Source organism: Macaca mulatta, chromosome 14 (genome assembly GCF_049350105.2).
Source record: "Macaca mulatta isolate MMU2019108-1 chromosome 14, T2T-MMU8v2.0, whole genome shotgun sequence".
NCBI lineage: Eukaryota > Metazoa > Chordata > Mammalia > Primates > Cercopithecidae > Macaca > Macaca mulatta.
This window is the reverse complement of record NC_133419.1, coordinates 1,361,140-1,381,550: the sequence shown is the minus strand read 5'-3', so window position 1 is coordinate 1,381,550 and position 20,411 is coordinate 1,361,140. Positions and strand designations below refer to the sequence as shown.

Below are 20,411 nucleotides of genomic sequence, written 5' to 3'. Positions count from 1 at the left end.
GCCCCGGCCTGGAAGGCTGGCGAGAGGGCAGGAACTGTCAGTAGGGCAGCTTCCCTTAGTGGGCCCTGGGGCACACCCTGAGAGTGAGCGAGCTGACAGCTGCTCCTGCTGGCAGCCCTGCATGACCGCCAGGTAACCCCCACCAGGAGCTTGCCTATTGACACAGCTCCTAAGACACAGAGCAGGGAGATGGCTTGTAGCCCACTTGGCAGCCTGGGCCCCCACTGCAACCCACCCCTCCAAATGGGAAGGCCAAGCCCAGGCTGTCGCTGCCTCGGGGGGTGTGGTCTGCCGTGAGTGCTCAAGGCAGGGAGGTGCAGGCCTGCCTCCTGGTCAGAGCCAGGCCCAGCGTCATGGGGAGAGCCTTCCCTGTGGTGGACACACTGGGCATGGCCTGGCAGAGGCTGGTGTGGAGTCTGGGTGCCTCGCTGTACTGGGGCGAGGGGCTGTAGGCTACACGGAAGCTCGAGTCCCGGTCTGTCCCACCCCTGTACCATGGGGACCCCGAGTGCCTACGCTGCATGTGGTCCATCCACACCTACACCTCCTTTTCCTCAGACCCCACGCCCTGTGCTCTGGAGGGATGGCGGAGTGGGAGCGCCGGGGCCCGTGGGCCCTGCCCCTGCCCCTGCCCCTGCCCCTGCCACTGCCTGGCTCTGGCCGCTCCAGCACTGCCCCCAGAGGCCTGCGCTGGTCGCCTTTTAAGGCGAAGATCTGCTGTGAGAAGCTGAAGGGAAACATTTCCCTGGCAGTCAGGGAGCATTTTTCTCTCTTAAATAAACCATTAGCAGCTTTTCAAAACAAGAAAGGAAAAAAATAAGGACAAGGTCAGGTTGCTGCAAAGACCTTTGTCCCCCATCCCCATCACCCTGTGGCCTCCCCAGGCCTGGTGGACAACAGGGACACTGGAGCTGCAGGCCAGGCTGCCGCCTGATGCCAGGGGCCCTGTGCTGTCAGGCCAGCCAGGAAGGCAGGTGCCCTTCACAAGGCCTGCGGTATGTTTTCACCAGGGCCACCAGGGGCAGGGGCAGGCCGGCCAACTCAAAAGAAGCCAGGAGTGAGAGGGTTTGCTTCGCCCGTCCTTCCAAGAGCACTGGAAAACTGGAAGGTGGGCGATGGGGGCCCTAATCCTCGGCCCCTCCCTGGTTGGAGGAGGTGGTGAGGGGTGAAGATGCTGTCTGTGCAGGGGCCTGTGGTGGCAAGTGGGAGCGCCAGCCCTTCTTCCCTGGAGGCGCCATGCAGGGCAGCTCCACTGGCTCCTCTGCGGAGCAGCCTCACCGTTGATGTCCCGTTGGTGTCCTTGGAGCCTGGCAGGGAGTCAGGGTTGCCCCGATGGGCTCGGGCAGCTGCCGCTACACCTGCGCTGGCCAAAAGTGACCCTGTGGGCAGGCCCTGGGTCTGATGGGCATGCAGTGACCACACCATGTCTCCTCTCTTGGCAGGAAGTCCAAAGCCAAGCCCAATGGCAAGAAGCCTGCTGCGGAGGAGAGGAAGGCCTACCTGGAGCCTGAGCACACCAAGGCCAGGATCACCGACTTCCAGTTCAAGGAGCTGGTGGTGCTGCCCCGCGAGATCGACCTTAACGAGTGGCTGGCCAGCAACAGTGCGCAGGGGCCTGGGGCGGGGTCCCCTTCCCTCCTCCCCGCTCCTCCTCGAAGCCCCTCCTCAAGGAGGACCCCCGCAGCTGTGCTCAGCAGCCCCCTGCCTTGTGGGGAGAGAGTGGCCATGGACAGGCAGAGCTCACCCAGCCGAGCTCCTGCACCTGTTGCTGGAAGCAGGGTGGACCGGGCGGCTCGGCTCTGGGGTTTTTCACATCTGGCTCCTTCTCTTCTCTTCCAGCCACGACATTTTTCCACCACATCAACCTGCAGTATAGCACCATCTCGGAGTTCTGCACAGGAGAGGCATGCCAGACCATGGCCGTGTGCAACACGTGAGTGCTGCCTGGCTGCAGCCCGCTCCCTCTTGGGAGACCCGGTGGGCTCTGAGTCCCCGCTGCCCCGGGCTTCTGTCCTCTCAGACTCCGTGCTTACCTGGAGACCCTGAGAAACCTTGGCACAAGCCTTCCACAGCATTCACCTTCCTGTGGGAGGGCCATAGACGGGGCCAGTGGCCCAGCCACCCGGGTCCCCAGTGGGGCCCAGAAGGTGCAGGAGCTGGTGGGAGTTGATGGGCTGTGTTTCTAGGGACAGAGACGTTCCCAAAGGGAATGACCTAAGATTGCAGAGAGCCCTTCTCCACCGGCTACCGTGACAGCTCTGGGTGGGACAGTGAGGGCTGGGCTGGGCAGGCCACAGCTCCTTGCTCGGCCACTCATTTCGTGGGAGCTCAGGTGCCTTCTCTGTGACCGTCCAACACGCCCGGTGCCGGTAGCTCTCTCCTGGAAGCACCGCGCCCTGATTTCCTCAGTAAGTGGGTGTCCCTTAGTGGCCCTGAGCGCGTCACTCGCGTAGCACGGGGGGGAGCGCTGCTAGGCCTGGGTTGCTGGAGGCAGCCTTGGAGGTTGCAGGCAGGAGGAGGCTGAGTCTGCTGGGCTTGGCCTGGGACGTGTGCGGCTGAGGAGGGCGGAAGCTTTTCCCTGATGTCCCATTGTCGTCAGTGCACACAGGTCAGGGACAGAACGTGTGTTGTGAGCGCGTCCTGAAAGTCATCTTGCCCACAGACATGGCTTTCCTGGCCCTGGCACAGGGAGACGTGGTCCCCAGACAAAGCTGAGTTCTGCCTTCAAGAAGCCACGGGGAGCTTCTGCACAGGCAGGTGGCAGGCGACCCCTTGGCTTTAGCCCTGCTGGGCCCCGCCCTCATGGCCCTGATGGGTCACAGCTTGGTTTGGTTATGGGTGACACGGGGGCAGATGCAGACAACAGCTGGCTCCACTCTCTTAATTCCCCAGGAAGATGAGGTGTCACAGCCAGGCATGACCCAGGAAGATGGGGACAGTGCTTATGGCCTTGAGAGGAGCAAGTTCAATGTGAGAGGGCAGTGGCCTCTGTGGATCAGGCATGGAGACGGGTCCTGAGGTGGCAGGGCAGCGCCCGAGAGCTACACGAGAGCCTTGTGTCCGCTGTGGCTCTGGAGCCACCTGTGGCCAAGCGCTGGCTCAGCAGCTCTGCTCCTGGGCAGGTGGGGCCTGGCACCCTTTCCAGAGGCTCTGCTCCTGGGCAGGTGGGGCCTGGCACCCTTCCCAGTGGCTCTGCTCCTGTGTATTCTGTGGTACTGGGTTTGTTTGGAAAGGGGGTCCTTGGAGGAGCACAGGATGTGGTGTTGGGCAGACCTGCATCCCGTTGGAGGGCCTAGGCCACCTAGATGTGCCTCTCGGTCCTTCTCATCTGGAGCCGGCATCACGGTGGTGGTAGATGTGTAGATGTGTGTGAATTAATTTCACGTAATGCCTTCCCAGGAATCCTTTCAAACCAAGGGACAGAAATCCACTCAAACGAAGAGAAACATGGAGGCTTCTCAGAGGGCCTTAGGGCCACTTGCCACCCAAAAGACCAGCAAGTCTGCCTGGGTTGTGTGAGGGCCCTGGGGTTGAGGCGTGTGTCCTCCCTGCTGGGGCCTGTAGGGCAGTCCCAGAAAGTCTGATGTCTGACTCCTAGGGAGGGGAGAAAGGGGGCGGGGCCAGAAACACATTGCAGCCGTAATGGCTGAGAACACAAAGACACAAACCTGCAGACTTAAGAAGCTGAGCAAACCCCAAATAAGGCTCACAGACACTTGCAGATGCACGCAATCAAACGCCGAGAACTGGGGGCGAAGGAAAAACCCTCGGCAGCCGTCGTCTGTCAGCGGCCAGACAATGGTGGTCCGGTACTGACGAGAGATGCCGCGGTGAACGACCGTGGCGCTTGTTAGAAACCTGGGAGACCAGAAGGAAGAAGGAAGCCCCACACATCTTAACAGTGCTGGGAGAAAAGAAAGGTCACCCCAGAATTCCACATCCAGCCAGTGTCCAGAGTCACTCAAAACCAAGAGCCCTCACAGCCAGCAGACCTGCTCCAGGGGCTCCCTGCAGCCGTCTCCTGACAGGAGAGCCTCCCCCCGCTGAGTGTTTGTGGAGACGCCAGTGATGGTGCAAGAAGACAAGAGCAGCGTCTGACAGTGCCCTTGCAGCGCCGTTCCCAGGGCAGCTGTGGCAGCGGCGGGGCGTGTGGTGGCGGTGGGACTGTGGGCAGGAGAGCTGCTATGCTCCAGGGGAAGCGCACGTGTGGGTGCCGTGGAGAGCACGTGGGTTAAGGTGCGTGTTACAGCCCTTTGAGCAGGCCTTGCAGAGCTTGTGTGAAGAGACACAGTCGGAATCAGAATCGGTAAATTTAAATGAAATGTAAAAACATTTCAATGGCCCAGAAGAAAGCGGGAAAGAAGAAATACCCTAAGGAATGAGAAACAGAGGCAACAAACAGCAAATAATGGAAAACCTAAATGCTAACAGAACAACAGACGGGACTGGTGTAAACACACCAGTCACAGCGCAGCTTATAAGAATGGATTTTTAAAATAAACCAACTCTCTGGTGTCTACAGGAAGCTCATTTGTCGTATTTCATTTGGGATGCTGTCACGAAACACAGTAGGCTAGGTGGCTTGTGGGCAACAGAATTTTATTTCTTGCAGTTCTGGAGGCTGAAAGTCCAAGGTGAAGATCCACTGTGGACCAGGAAGGGGGCACTGACCATGTCACTGGGTCTGATAGCCAGATTCAGTGTCTGCTGAGGGCCCCTTTCCTGGTCCACAGACAGCGCCTTCTTGCTGGAAGGAAGGCGGGGTGAGGGAGCCACCAATTCCGTTCATGAGCGTTTGCGACCTCATCAGCTCCCAAAGGCCCCATCTCCAGATACCCTCGCATCTGGGGTTAAGCTTTCAACATAGGAATGTGGGGCACAAGCATCCTGTGTGTTGCATCACTCTGGACGCTGTGGTGCAGGCAGGTTAGAAGTAAGAGGACAGAAAATGTGCTGAGAAAACACGCTCAGAGGGAAGCGGAAGTGGCCGTGTCAGTGCAAAGGAGACTCCGAGCAAGGAAATGACCAGGAACAAAAAGGCTGTCTATTTAGAAAAGGAGCAGCTCCTGAAGAAGAAGTCCTGCCCGAAACGTGTGCACCAGACAGCGGGGCTCTCCACCAAAGCAGACGGACTGACTGAACTGAAATCCTGCCTGAAACGTGTGTGCACCAGACAGCGGGGCTCTCCACCAAAGCAGGCGGACGGACTGAACTGAAATCCTGCCTGAAACGTGTGTGCACCAGACAGCGGGGCTCTCCACCAAAGCAGGCGGACGGACTGAACTGAAATCCTGCCTGAAACGTGTGTGCACCAGACAGCGGGGCTCTCCACCAAAGCAGGCGGACGGACTGAACTGCGCGGAGACCTGATAGCCGGGCATTGCAGCCCTCCTCTCAGTGATAGAGCCCCACAGACAGTTAGCGAGAGCATGGAGCCCGATGACCCACCAGTCGGCTGTGTTGAAATGACACACACAGACACTGCAGCCTCAACAGCAGAACAGCCCGCTTTTCAACTTCACAAAGATTAACCACCACAATGGAGCATATCACAAAAGAGCCCTTAACAATTTTAAAAAATGGAAACGGTACGAAGTAAGCTTTCTGACCGTGGCGGAGTTAACTGGAGATGAGGAACAGAACAGGAAGGTCTCCAGACACTTGCAGACCGACACATTCTGAGTAATCCACGGGTCCGAGAGGATGCTTCAAGAAAAAAACTTGAACAGACTGCACAGGAAGATACAGCACGTCAGAACTGGTGAGACATAAGCAGTGCTTAGAGGGGATTTACAGGATTAAATGCTTTCTTAGAAAAAGAAGATGACTTTCAATAATCTGAAGTTTCCAACTTAAACTAGAAAAAGAGCAAAATAAATCAAAATCAAGCAGAAGAAAGTAAATAAGAGCAGAAAGCAGTGAAATTGATTTTTAAAACAATAGGGGAAATGAGTGAAATCAAAATGTGATGACTTGGAAAGATAATAAAATTGGTAAACCTGTAGTAAGTACAAAGATAAGAGAGAAGATACAATGATCAGTAAAAAGGAGTGAATGTCACTAAACTCTGTGGATGTGAAGAGGAGTATCACTGTAGACCCAGTGCATGTTAAAAGGATAGGAAGTAAGTATTGCGAAAATAATCTCTGTGCACATTAATTCTATGGTTTGGGTTAAACGGACCAACTCTTTGGAAAGCACAGTACACCAAAACTCGCCTCAGATAGGCAGTGCCATAAGGTAAGAAGAAAGAATAAAAGGCATCCAAATTGGAAAAGAAATAAAACAGTAGGCCCCCTTCTCTGCAGTTTCAGTTACCCATGGTCAACTGTGGTCTGAAAATAGTAAATGGAAAATTCCCAAAATAAGCAATAAGGTTTAAACTGCACGCGGTTCTGAGCATCGTGATGCGGTCTCCACCGTCCTGCTCCAGGTGTGCGTCCTCCTCCCTCGGCCCAGCTGTGCCTGGGCCCCCGTGAGCGATCCACTGCTGCAGTGCCAGGGTGCTTGTGCTCAGGTCGCCTCTCTGTGACCTGAGGTGGCCCAAAGCACAGGAACTGGTGCTGGCAATTCAGATATGCCAAAGAGAAGACAGAAAGTGCTTCCTTGACCTAAAGATGAAAAGGTGAAAGTTCTTGAGTAGAAAGAAAAAGATTGTGTGTGAAGTTGCTAAGGTCTAAGGGAAGAACAAATCTCTTCTTCATGAAATTGTGAAGGAGGGAAAAAAAAGTCAGGTCAATTTTGCTGTGACACCTGAAACTGCGAAAGTGGCAGCCACAGTGCGTGTCGAGTACTTGGATCTGTGGGTGGAAGAGGTGAGAGGATGGGAGCAGCAGCGTGTGGCCATTGAGCCTGCAGAAGGCCAGCAAGGGACCCCCTGAGATGCTACACCAGCCACTCACTGCAGCTGATTGTCCTGTTTATCAGTTACCCTGGGTGTGGTGGCTCACACCTGTAATCCTGGCTACTCAGGAGGCTGAGGCAGCAGATCACTTCAGGAGTTCAAGACCAACTTAGCAACATAGCGAGACCCTATCTCAGTCAGCCAATCAAATTCTCCTGTCTTTATCTTAGTAATGTATGTACAGGAAGAAAGCGCAGCATATACTGGTTTGCGGCTCTCCTTGGCTTCAGGCATGCCCTGGCGTCTTGCGGTGCATCCCCTGTGGACGGGGGGATTGCTGTTTCCCTGTGCACACATAGTGTGATTGGGAAAACCTCAAGGATTGTAGCAAATAATAATAATAAATCTGGCAAGGTCAGCACATACAAATCAGTCATAGGTCTGGATATCAGCAGTGTGAAATTGAAAACTGAAATTAATATTTAAAATACCATTTGTAATAGCTCCAAAAACAATGAGATCCTTAGTTATAAACTTAAGACATTCCCAGGATCTGCACCCTGGAAACTACAAAATGCTGATGCAGAAAAATCAAAGGTCTGTGTAAATGGAGAGATGCACTGCACTTATCACCTGGAAGATGACTGCAGACACAAATTTTCACCCAAACTGATCTGTTGATTTAGTGCAGTTCCAATCCAAATCCCAGCAGAGTTCAAGTGTACACCAGTTCTAAAATTTACATGGAGGGACAAATTAGCTGAAATAGCTACAGTGATTTTGAAAAAATAAGTTAGAGGAATCTCACACTTTTGAGACTTACTGTGAAACTCTAGTAATTAAGACAGTGTGCGGTGTTGAAGGAAGGGGTACACAGCTACGTGGAACACAGTGGAGTCCAGAGATAGAGGACCGTCGACAGAGATGGAGAGTCCGGAGATAGAGGACCGTCGACAGAGATGGAGAGTCCGGAGATAGGGGACCGTCGACAGAGATGGAGAGTCCGGAGATAGGGGACCGTCGACAGAGATGGAGAGTCCGGAGATAGAGGACCGTCGACAGAGATGGAGAGTCCGGAGATAGAGGACCGTCGACAGAGATGGAGAGTGCGGAGATAGAGGACCGTCGACAGAGATGGAGAGTGCGGAGATAGGGGACCGTCGACAGAGATGGAGAGTGCGGAGATAGGGGACCGTCGACAGAGATGGAGAGTGCGGAGATAGGGGACCGTCGACAGAGATGGAGAGTGCGGAGATAGGGGACCGTCGACAGAGATGGAGAGTCCGGAGATAGGGGACCGTCGACAGAGATGGAGAGTCCGGAGATAGGGGACCGTCGACAGAGATGGAGAGTGCGGAGATAGAGGACCGTCGACAGAGATGGAGAGTGCGGAGATAGAGGACCATCGACAGAGATGGAGAGTCCGGAGATAGAGGACCGTCGACAGAGATGGAGAGTCCGGAGATAGGGGACCGTCGACAGAGATGGAGAGTGCGGAGATAGAGGACCGTCGACAGAGATGGAGAGTGCGGAGATAGAGGACCATCGACAGAGATGGAGAGTCCAGAGATAGAGGACCGTCGACAGAGATGGAGAGTGCGGAGATAGAGGACTGTCGATAGAGATGGAGAGTCCGGAGATAGACCCACGCAAACGGGGCCCTCAGAGTTTTGACAAAGAGCAAAATAAATTCAAGGGAGAAAGGACAGCCTGTTCAACAAATGTTGGGAAAAGCAGTCATTTGTGTCAAAAACCAAACGCTGACCTAACCCTCATGCCTCATGCAAACGTCTAAAACTACAAAGCTTTTGGAAGGAACCATAGGAAATCCTCATGACCTGACATTAGGCAAAGAGTTCGTGGATTGACACCAAAGATGCGATCCATTGATGGAAAAGAACCAATGAATTGGACTTCATCAAAATTTAGAACTTTTGCTTCAAGACACTTTTAAGAGAAAGAAGCAGACTCCAGGCTGGGAGAGAAAACATTTGCAAATCACACATCCCACGAAGGACTGATATCCAGAATACATAAAGAACGCATACAACTCAGCAATAAGAAAACAAAACAGTCCAGTTAACTGTCAGCAAAATAAATGAGCAGACAGTTCAGCAAAGAGGGTGTGAGGATGGCAGCCGGGGCAATCGTGTGTCATTGGCAATCAGAGAAAGGCAAACTGAAGCCAGGAGCAGACCCACGTCCGGCTGCTCACATGCCGGTCGGGACACTGGTGCTGGCGAGGGTGTGGCCACCTGGCACTGTGTCTGCTGGCAGGGACACAGGTGGATAGATGAGCACGCCATGTCCGTCTGCAGGGGCAGCATCTGGGCAGTGAGGAGCCGTGGACGCCCAACACTCCCGCCACGTGACTGCGTCCCAGGGACCTCCTGCGTGCAAGAGGAGCCCAGATCGGGAGGACCCTCACGGTGCGATTCCTTCCTGCGGCCCATTCCTGAGGAGCCACCCCCGGGGTGCTGGGGACAGAGCAGCACGGCTGTGAGTGGCCACGTAAGCCGCTGCGTGTCCTGATTGTGGTCTTGAATGCGTGAGTCCATGTGTGGATAAAATTCATAGAACTGTATACCAGAAACGGTTTACTGATAATTCAAAAAGTACAGGAAACAGTGGTGTTCCATCTTTCAGAACAGATGGGACAATCTGCAGTGTCCCTCAGTTGCTACTTTCTGTTGGTTTGCGTCGTGGAAAAGGGTTTCCATCTCTGACCTCCACTGTTTTGAGACCTGTTGTATTCCTGTGGCCAGGTGCGTCAGATGTCAGCGGGCAGTGTCAGGGTCCCTGGAGCCAGTGTCTGACTCCTACAGACTGCTGGGCCGTGCTGGCTGGGTCCTTGTCCTGGAAACGTGGGCCTCAGCCTGGCCCTTAGGGGCCTGGGCCTCCGCTACGCCATCTGGGAACCCCGGGACAGTGGGGATATGTGCGTTCTCCACATGGTTCTCGAGGAGCAGATACTGAAAGGACTGTCGTCTCTGCATTCTCAGAGGGTCTGACAGCCCGGTGGCGATGCCCACGGTGAGGCCTACAGCCTGGGCAGGTGGGCGCGAAGGTCATGCAGAGCTGCCCCAGGGTGAGGATGGCACCTGAGAAGCAGGGGTGGGCACTGCGTCCCCCTCCTCATGGCCTGTCCATTTTGGGGCCACACTTCCCCTTCGGGTGGCCCGACTCCGCCCCACACGGGGCACACGTGAGAGCTGGTTTGTGTTCTGGAGGTGGGTGCTGGGAGGAGGTTGTCCTAGGGCCCTGGTGGTGCTGGGAGGTGGCCTGGTGGCTGTTTCTCTTGCAGAGGGCGGAGTGCCAGCATGCGGGGCTTGCAGTGTCATCCTCTAGCCTCTTGGTAACTCTGGTGACCCCCCTGGTACCTGCAGTGCACAGGCTGAGGGGCTGCTTGGACACAGCAGAGGGGTGCCCGGAGACACCGGAGGTCCTGTGTCCAGCTGCAAGGATGGCTTCTCTGGCTGTGCGGGAAGCGGGCGAGCCCCCAGTGCCCCCGTCTCAGCCCTTGGGGCATCTCCCCAGGTGCCTGGTGGGCTCTGGAACCCAGGGCACGATGCTCGGAGCCGGCTAAGAGACGAACGGCCTCCGGAGTGGAGCCTGGATCCATCCTTCTCGGCACTGCCCCACCCGGGGCCATTCCAAGAGGAACCGTGGCTGGATGAGGAGGGTGGGAGCGGTTCGTGTGGAGCCCAGTACTGGGAGGCTGCCCATCGGTCTAGCTGGGGCGGTGGAGGCGATGGTGGTTGTGGTCTCGGTGTGGAGGGGCGTTTGCCCAGTGGCCAGTGCTGCCCTGTGCTGTGTGGCCCATTCCCACTTGGGGTGAGCTGGGAGCTGGCTCTCGGGGAGGAAACCCCGACCCATAGTGTTGGCCGTGTCTCAGGTGTAAGCACTCCCACCACACTCTCCACTGCCTGTGGGTGGGCATCGGCCCAGTATGCCCTGGTTCAGGCCTGCGGGGGCAGCCGCTGTGTCTCAGGTGTAAGCACTCCCAACGCAGCACTCTCCACTGCCTGTGGGTGGGAATTGGCCCCAGATGCTCTGGTTCAGGCCTGCGGGGGCAGCCGCTGTAGGCATGGCCTTGGAGGACTGAGGCCCAGCACCATGGCAGGGGGAGAGGGGTGGTGGCCACCAGGTGGGTGCCCTGGGTCTTGGTTGTGTGCTGGGGCTGGAAGGGTGTTAGGGGCTGGGTATCACCTTATGAACTAGAGCACACCCTTGTTGTCATGGTTGTACCCAACAGTAAGAGGCAAACCCAGGGTGTCCATGTCCCTAGGATGCTCCAGCCTGCTCAGGGGCCACGAGTCTGACATGACAGGCGGCCCTGTGTACCGGGGCAAGAGGAGGCCTCGGGGTGGGCCTTCCGGGGCCGGTCCCTGTCCTGGCCAGTCTGTGGACTGCAGGTGCCACAGAGGCCACTGCACTGCCTGGTTTCCCGGGAGAGGGACTTGGCTTCTAGCAGTCAGAGCGGGGCGCTCCCAAAGGGTGGGGCCTGGCTCACGAGCCACAGCACAGCTTCCTGGGCAGAGAAGGAGCCTCTGTGCTTAATGCAGCAGAAAAACAGCAGCACACATTTGTGTGAATGAATACAACTGAAGCCATTTAGAAGTGGAGAAAATGAAGATGATCCCTTTCATTTAATCACACGCGTGTACAGCCGTGTGACTGGCAGGGTCCCCGGCATGATCCTGGCGTCGTTCTAAGTCAGCTCAGGCAGACCCCTCCATGGAGTGCAGTGTGGTCCCCGCAGACGGCGGGGACAGTGTGTCTGCCCGAGGAGGGAGACGCCTGAGTCCGCCACACCTCTGCTGCTGGCGCTGCCTCTGCCTGCAGATGACCTGAGCAGGAGGGACTCGCTGGCTGGGTGGGTGTGCAGCAGGCACATGCCCTGACCGTGTCTCTGTCCCCACAGACAGTACTACTGGTATGATGAGCGGGGGAAGAAGGTCAAGTGCACGGCCCCGCAGTACGTTGACTTCGTCATGAGCTCCGTGCAGAAGCTGGTGACGGATGAGGACGTGTTCCCCACAAAATACGGTTCGTCTCCCCCAGCACTGGGCGGTCATCCTCGCGGGGGTGCAGGGAGCATTCAGGACCAAACCTCTGTGCTGCGAGGGGCAGAGGCATGGAGGGCGGCAGCTGCACCACCCCAGCCCCTGCTTAGCATGGAGTCCCCTGGGCTGTGAGGTGAGGCCGGAGCCTTGGGCAGGAGTCAGCCCGGCCAGGGTCGAGGGCCATCTCCCTGGCCCTCTGGGCCATGCCGCTGCTCTGGGCCCTTCTTGGTCTGTGCCGCTCACGCAGAGACCACCGTCCACCTTGTGGGGGCTTGGGCTGGGGATCAGCTGCGGAGCCTGTGTCCGGATTTTGGTGGGATGTGGTGGGGCTCCACGCCACTCCCGTGCTGCCAGAGGGACAGCAGGGGACAACAGAAGAGGCCTGTGCCACCATTGCCACCTCCATCCTGGCCCGAGAGAGGGCCCCAGGTGTCCATCAGGGAGACACGGGGGCCCAAGTGCCCAGTCACAGGCCCCTCCCTGAGGAGGTGGCCAGGATGGCCCAGCGAGCGCCCAGCCCTCAGGGCAGGTGCAGCCTCCGGAGCCTGAGCTCACAGGGGGGTCTCAGCAGCCCGGACCTGGGGTTGGCAAGTCCCTGTGGTGCCTGCTGGTGGGCAGAAGCTATTGCTGTTGGGACTTCGTAGCCCCGAGGGTGGCAGGGTCAGGATGTGGGTGGCAGGCACCCGACCCACCAGGATGGGTGCCAGGGGCCTGGCCTCTGTTGGGGCCAAGGGACATCTGCAGCTTGTGACACAGTGGCCTCCCCCAGGCAGAGAATTCCCCAGCTCCTTTGAGTCCCTGGTGCGGAAGATCTGCAGACACCTGTTCCACGTGCTGGCGCACATCTACTGGGCCCACTTCAAGGAGACGCTGGCCCTGGAGCTGCACGGACACTTGAACACGCTCTACGTCCACTTCATCCTCTTTGCTCGGGAGTTCAACCTGCTGGACCCCAAAGAGACCGCCATCATGGACGACCTCACCGAGGTGCTATGCAGCGGGGCCGGCGGGGTCCACAGTGGGGGCAGCGGGGATGGGGCCGGCAGCGGGGGCCCGGGAGCACAGAACCACGTGAAGGAGAGATGAGCCACCCGGGCTGGACAGGGGCGCACGTGTGCAAAAAGACGGTGGTGTGTGTCCTCTCCTGCATCTGCGTGTGCACACATGTGCTTGGCACGCGTGTGGTGAGGTCTGAGAGGGCCCCGGGCTGCGCTGGCGTGGGCTGCACAGACGCAGACAGCCCCGGCCACGTCCTGCGGCCCCCTGTCGGATGGATGCGTGCCGTTTGTAGAGAAGAGCCTTTGGGCCCGTTCGCTCGTTCAGCAGACACGCGTGGACTGAAGCTTTGAGTTTTCTTCTGTGGGGTTTTCCTTTCTCTGGTCTCCGTGCAGCCCCTGCCCTCCCTCGGGTGCTGCTGGCCTCAAAGGAGGAACTTGGTGGGGGCGTCTCCCCCAGGAGGGTGTGATTTGCCGACTTGGGTCTCTGCTCTGCTTTGGGGGTGGGGCTTGCTTTCACAGAGACCCCTCCTTCCCTCTCACCCCCTCCTCTCCTGGCCTTGCCAGGAGTCTTGGCTGTTGGCAGCTCAGAGGTGGGGGAGGCCTGTGGTGTGGGGTGCCCTGCACCTGCTCCTGTCGCCCCTTCCTGCTGCCTCCTCCATGCCCAGGGAACGCCTATGGTGCAGTCCTCAGGCAAGGCCAGGACGGGGCTGAGGCCCTGCGTGGAGATGCTGCACCAGCAGAAGGCTGAGACCCGCTTACCTTAGTTCATCTGTTCACTCGTAATAAAAAGAATTCTCTCAGGTCAGAGCCTGTGTGCGTCTCAGCGTCTCGGTTCCCCCCCCCCCGCCCCCCACACACACACACTGTGGGCAGCCCGGCCACTTCCTTGGTGGGCAGCCTCAGGAACAGGCACCTCGGAGGCTGCCCCGAGAGTGGGGGTCAGAGCAGACTCGCCCCTCACTGCCTGTGAGGGTCCACAGCCAGCCTGCAGGTGCCGTGGGGGAAGCACAAACCCCGTGTCACTTGCCCTCCCCAGCCACCTCAGCCACCTGCCTCTCCCCATGCTGGTGGCGAGGACCCTCAAATGTGGCTGCAGTCAGCTGGGAACATCTTCTCCGAAGGGCTCTGGGCCAGCCAGCCCGAAACAGTGGCTCTGCCGCAGGGGCCCTTCCTGGCCGGGACAGTGTGGCCCAGGGGCAAGCAGGTTTGTGTCCTCAGCCTGGGAGTGGGTAGGCACGTGCTGCAGGGAGAGGGGCCCTAAACTGAAGCCTGGGGCTTATCGGGACCTGAGTGGGCTGAGAAGTGGGAAGAGGGGGCTTCCCGGGTCAGGGCCTAGTTGGTACAGACCTCAGGACTCTGGGTCCCTGCCAGTGGCACCTGCTGCACAGTGACCTCATGCAGCCCCCCGCCCCCTGCTTAGCTAGTGGGGCCTGTCCAGGTCATGGTGCTCCCCTGGCCTCGGGCTCAGCCTGCGTGGTGCACCTGTGGCCAACAGGCCCGTTCTTGGCTTTCCCAGGGACCAAGCTGCAGGTCAGAGTCCCTTCCCCTGCCCTGTCTCTGCCTCCCACTTCAAGAACTGACAGCCTCTGGGTTTCTCAACATGGCTGGAGTCAGCTGGCGGCATCTGCTCCGACATCCACGCCCACCACCTCCCCACGAGGGCCCACACTTGACTGTGACTCTGGGCCACACAGTGAGTCAGTGCCTGGAGCCAAACCCAGTTCCCAGAGGGAGGCCTGCTGGGTGCCACCTGCCCTTGTCCCCTGATGCTCTGCGTGGACCCCCAGAGTGGAGGCCCCAGGACACCCACAGAACTTGACTGAAGGGGCTGAGTGTAGGAGCCTGAGGCAGGGACCAGCGCTGGCCTAGGCAGCACGGAGGTCTCCCGGCAAGGGAGGGCAAGAACGGAGGCGGGTGGCCTGGTGGGGCTGCCCTCTCTGGCTAAGGCTCCCGGCTGGGGTGTGCACGGAGCTCCTGGCTGAGGCCACAGGGAGCCAACCGGGCACACAGCCTGGGTCGCTGTATGCTGGCAAACCTGGGGCCTGGCTGCCGAGCGGAGGCCAGGAGGAAGATTGGACTGAGAGCGCTGCGGGGCACAGGGGGCTGGGGACCGGCTCCACAGGGCCTGGAGGGGCTAGGAGGACACTGGGATTCCAGCTGGAGCCTCAGATGAAATGTGTGTGGAGCCTGCGGGACGGCCTTAGGAGGTGTCCAGGGCGCGCGTTCATGCCGGTCTCACACTCAGGATGCAGCTGCAGGGTCCCCAGGGCACATGGGAGTTGCGGGCACAAGTCCCTTTGGGAAGGGTTCCTGGGATGAGGGCTGGCGCTGGGTGTTGGGGGCGCCTGCTGCTAGGCCACAGGCTGGTAGACCGTCCCGCTCCTGGGCTGAGGGGACTGCTGTGCGCCGTCCTCTGCTGGGAAGGGTTCTTGCTGCAAGACCTGGAGTCCTGGCCAAGCCTCCCTGCCTCTGCCTCCATTTCCTTCTGTGAACAGGAGGCCTGTACACTGAGCGGGGTCTCAGTGATGAGGGCTCAGCCCTCACCCCCCAGCTCACCCAGCCTCTGAGGTCTCTGTTCTGAAAGGTAGAATGATGGTCCCCAAAAGAGATCCGTGTCCTAATCCTGAGAGACTCTCCTTAGATAGCACAGGAGGATGGAAGCCGCAGATGGAATCGGGTTCCCGATCACTGACCTGGGGATGGGGAGGTTATCTGGATGGGCCCAGTGTTGTCAGGAGGGTCCAGGGCACTGAGCGGGAAGGCGGCGTGGGAAGGGCCTGAGTCAGCAGCGCAGGCAGCTCCTAGAAGCTGGGAAGGCGGCGTGGGAAGGGCCTGAGTCAGCAGCTCCTAGAAGCTGGGAAAGGAAGGAGCCCAGAAAGAAGTGCCCCTGCTGACTTGCCCGGTGAGGCCCGTTTGACATAAGTTCGTTTTGCCTCCAGCCACGAAGTTCACGGCAACTGCAGCAACAGGAGATGAAGGCAGATTTTGGTTTGAGGCATGAGGCGCTGCTGTAGCAAACACCTAGGAAGGTGGAAGTGGCTTTGGAATCGGGCAGAGGCTGAAAGAATTTTGAGGGTGATAGAAAAAGCCTGTGATGTTGTTAAACAGGTGGTAGAAGGATGGAGGCAAGTGGGGCTCCAGGGGCTCGGAGGAACCGGCCTGGGCGTTGAGAAGAGTCGCAGCTGCTGTGACCCACCCGTCCTCAGACATGTGGGGTTAAACGTGCAGGTGGGAGCTAGAGGGAAAGGAAGGAACGGGAGCCAGGGAGAGCCCTGTCGATGGGGGTAGAGGCACAGCTGTACTCTGTCCCGTTGCCATGTGTGGGCCGCACTCGCGGGCGGTCAGCCTGGCCCCCTTTCGCTGCTGAGGTCAGCCAAGTGAGGGAAGGACATTAGCAGAGGGGTGAGCACCCTGCCGTCGGGAATTCTCAGCTAAAGATGCTGATGTCACGGGATTCACTGTCAGGAATGTGTGCTTGGAGTCACGGCCACACCAGGAGCTCCTGGAGGAGGGCGAGCCTGTGGCTGGTGGATGCTCCGGGTCACCCAAGCAGATGCTGAAAGCCGGGGACAGCTGTGGGAGGTCTGTGGACCAGCCTCGGGGCTTACGGAGGAAAGCCCCGTGGAAACGACGAGCGGCTCTTACACCATCAGAGGCTTGGCTGGCTTGGACTGAGGCAGAGGGGATGTGGTGGAAGGCTCTTGGGCCCCCAAAAATCAGCAGGCAGGAAGCAGACTAAACTGTTCAGCTGCAAACACTCGCCACATTTCACACAAAGAGCGTGGCCCTGAGGGTGGAGGTGTCAGCACAGAGGCAGAGTCTGGACCCACAGAAGGAGTTCCCAGGCCTTGCCGGGACCCGAGGGAGTACGCCCAGCTGGATTTTGGATTTCTTGGGAGCAGCGACACAGGCACCTTGCAGCTTTCTCTGTGTGTCACGTGTGTGTGTGTGTGTGTGTGTGTGTATGTGTGTGTGTGTGTATGCACGTATAAACGACTGGGTTTCACCGTCACCCAAACTGGAGCGGTCACTGCAGCCTCCGACTTCCCGCCCTTCAGCCTCCTGAGCAGCCAGGACCACAGGTGTGAGCCACCATGCCTGGCTGGTTTTGAAATATGTTGTGGAGGTGAAGTTTCACTACCAAGGCTGGTCTTGAACCCCTGGGCCCCGGTGATCCCTTCTGCCTCAGCCTCCCAAAGTGCTGGACCAGCACACCCAGCCAGGCTTTCCTTGAGAACAGGAATGCCTGCGACTGGCATTCCGCGTCTGTTCTCCGGTTGTATTGTGGGAGCAGGTAACTGGTTTTCTAGCTTTTGGGGTCCACAGATGGAGCGGAAACTGCCCCTGGGTGGAAGGCCCAGAGTGTCACCCATACCTGATCGGGGTGGCTTAGAGGGTGCGACTTGGGACTTGTAAACTGATGAGCTGAACGTGAGGTTTGGGACGGGACTGGGTGCCGTGTTCGGTGGAGACTGTTGGGGCCGCGAGGGGAGGGATGCATTCGCACGTGGCATGGGTGTGAAGCAGGGGGAGCGGGAGGGTACTGTGGGAGACATCCCTCGCCACCGGCTGTGTCCACATCTAGTCCTGTGGAAGTGAACGTGCCCCCCGGCAGCAAAGGGGAATGAAAGCAGCAATGGGATTAAGGCAGTCAGCTGACCTTGAGAGGCAGAGGTGGTCTAGGCCCAGTGAGAGCACGCGGCCTTCATCGTGGAAGCTGGACTCAGGCTGGGGCGCGCAGGACACAGCTGTGAGGAGGCTCCACCCACGCTCCTGGCTGCGAAGGTGGAGACCCCGGGCCCCGGGATGCAGGTGGCCACAGGTCCTCCCCTGGAGCCTCCAGGAGGAGCACACCTTGATTCTAGACCAGGCAGACCCCCTTGAGTGCGACCTGCCCAGTCCTTGACTCTGGGACTGTGAGGTACTGGTGTTTTAAGCTTCTTAGTTTGCAATAACTTAACTATGGCGGTGATAGGAAACCACAGGAGACGATGCATCTACCTAACAGGCCACGGTGTTCTTACAGGGTCCTAGGGGCAGGTGCACAAGAGGGCCCAACCCCCTGGCATGAGACCCACAGCGTCGTCTCCCGGGCCCGTCTGGCCACGAACATGGCTCCCCGGTCGTGTTCCCTGCACGTCTGTCAGCCCTGCCCACTCTCCAGCAGGCCCCGCTGCCTGGAAGGTCGCGCTGGTTCCCCTTCTGTTGCCGGCTGCCTCCTCTCTGGCTGTCTGTGGACCCCGACCCCTTGCCGTATCACACCGAGACCTGGGTTGGTGGCGGGGAGTTGGGGTGGGAGGGGGAGAAGTCACTGGAGCGAGTGGGGAGGCACTGGACTTAGGGCAGAGGGCCTGGGCACCACACCACTGGAGGGAGGGAGGAAGGCAGGACGGGTTGGCAGGGCCAGGCCACTTGTGGTGAGCTCCCTGGCAGGGGATGGGAGCAGGGCAGCTGGAACGTCCCACCCTGGAGCCGGCACACGGGCGTCGGCCTCCTCCTGCAAGCTCTGAGGCTTTGTAACACCAGGAGTCGTTTCATCTTACAGCTTAGGCGGCCGGGCTCTGTGCCTCTGCCCTCAGCTGACTGGGAAAAGCCCAGCGCAGGCTCTCCACAGAGCAGAGCCAGGCCAGGACTGCTGTGTGCAGGGCCCCTCCCTGGAGCAGCCACCTCCTGCCTGCTGGGGCCGCGTCCTGTGCGGGGGGCGAGTCAGATCCGTCCCCACCACCCACCTGCCATGCCATGGGTGGGCTCACCAGTAGGCTCGTTCAGCAGGGCCCCAGCTCTCAGGCCAGGCCGTGGCAGGCTCTGACCCCAGATGTGCCACCTGAGAACTGAGGACCAGGACTGCGAAGCCGTCCTCTAGGTGGGCAGACCGACCACCACATCCTTTTTCAATCTCCATCTTAATTTCTTCATAGAAAGGATGTGAGGACCGACTGGTGTAAAGCGAGACTAGTGTCTGCCACATCAGGAGTCCTGCCATATTTGTTTTCATTTTTCATAGAAATACCAGCAGATTCTGGCTTAGCTCGCTTTGGGTTCTGTTACTTAACCACCAAGAGAGCTTGGTGTCAGAAGTGGGACTGCAGGACACAGCCCCTTCCTGAGCAGACTGGGGAGCTGGCAGGGTTCTTGACAGACTGTTTCCTTTTGGGCCTCCGGTCATGTGCCTGAGAAGGCTGGTTCCTCACCGTGAATGTTGAGAGGAGGACCAGGAGTGTGTGTGTCAGCCACTCAGAGAAGCAGGTGCAGGACCACAGGTCAGGAAGGCTTCCGGTCTGGGGCCTGTGACCCCACAGACCGTCCTTGCTTCGCTGAACTGTAGCAGCCAAATTCCTTTCCTCAGCCTGTTTCTTAAGGTAAAATGAGCCGGGAAACTGGATAATCCAGGGATTGGAATGGAGTCTGATTCCCTGAACCCCTCCCAAGTGCCTTCTCTTTGGGGTACCCACCTCCTGTGAGCTCAGCCACTTGGCAGTCCAGGATCAAACGGGATGGCTCAGCTTCCCTCCGTGTCCCAGGCTCTGAGTGGAGCTAACCAAGCCTGACAGACATGGTGACCCCCTGGCTCCCTCCAGAGAGATGGGTACAGGCACAGCTTGAAGTTCAGGGCAGTGGCTCTCACTTGGGGGTGATTCTGTCCCCTACCAGGAGACTCATGGCAATGTCTGGGAATGTTTTGTCACAGTGGAGGTGGGACAGCTACTAGCTTCTGTTGGACTGAGACCAGGGATGTGGCCCCCACCCCATCGTCCCACCGCAGCCGCCCTGTGCTTAGCACCTGCTCCAATGATAAACAGCTGGGTGCAGTCCGGCCATGCCCGAGTCCTTCACACGGGAGGGGAGTGTGCGTGGGCGTGCGCCTCCCAGGGCAGCTCTGTGGATGCCGCAGTCTGCCTGGACCCTGCTGAGGCCTGCTCCTGGCCTCCTCCAGGCTGCGTGGACTCCCGGCCACTGGCCTCATACAGCATGGGCCTGGACTTGCCCTTCGGCTTCGGCGGCGGCAGAGGGGCAGCTGGGCCAGGGCGTCGTGCCAGTGGAGCCCTCGGCCCTGGCTGCCCTCTGTGGCAGGCATGCCTGGGACCATCCCCGCTCTAGCTCCCGGGGCTGTGCTCAGCCTGGGCCCCTCACTCCCAAGGCTGGGTCATGGCATCCTATCCGGCCTCTTCCCAAGTGAGGAGCGGGAAGGTGGCTCATTCTCCAGGAAAAGGCCCAGGCCTGGGGTGGCCCATGCAGGCCTTGTAGTGGCAGAGGTGCCATGTAAAGAGCACTCCGCCCCGGCCCTGGCCCTCAACGGGAGCCCGCCTCAGGCTGGGGCAGCCTCCGGGGATCGGAAGTGACCTCTGACCCGGGCTGCCCGGACCCTCGCCCTCTTCAGCTGGGCAGAGGGTAGCTGCGTTCACACTGGCGCAGCCCAGGGGCTGCAAGTGGGGAACAGGAAGCTGTCCCGGGCTGTCCCAGAGCCCTGCGCGCGCGCCCTGCCCGGAGGAAGACCTGCGTCGC

At 58.8% G+C, this 20,411-nt stretch overlaps 1 protein-coding gene across 5 annotated transcripts in view; it reads left to right on the top strand.

Annotated features, from left to right (window-relative positions):
- The window catches only part of MOB2 (MOB kinase activator 2), a 72,099-nt gene extending 58,386 nt beyond the window's left edge, over window positions 1-13,713 (top strand). For 4 of the 5 annotated variants that reach the window (XM_015113322.3, XM_077961662.1, XM_077961660.1 and 1 more), the window contains exons 2-5: window positions 1,443-1,603; window positions 1,840-1,933; window positions 11,769-11,893; window positions 12,680-13,713. In XM_015113322.3, the coding sequence (XP_014968808.1) occupies window positions 1,443-1,603; window positions 1,840-1,933; window positions 11,769-11,893; window positions 12,680-12,996 (697 nt within the window). In that variant the 3' untranslated portion in view covers window positions 12,997-13,713. The remainder of the gene's footprint in view (window positions 1-1,442; window positions 1,604-1,839; window positions 1,934-11,768; window positions 11,894-12,679) is intronic. The other variant, XM_015113323.3, reaches the window with a different exon arrangement.
- Window positions 13,714-20,411: the final 6,698 nt, after the last annotated feature.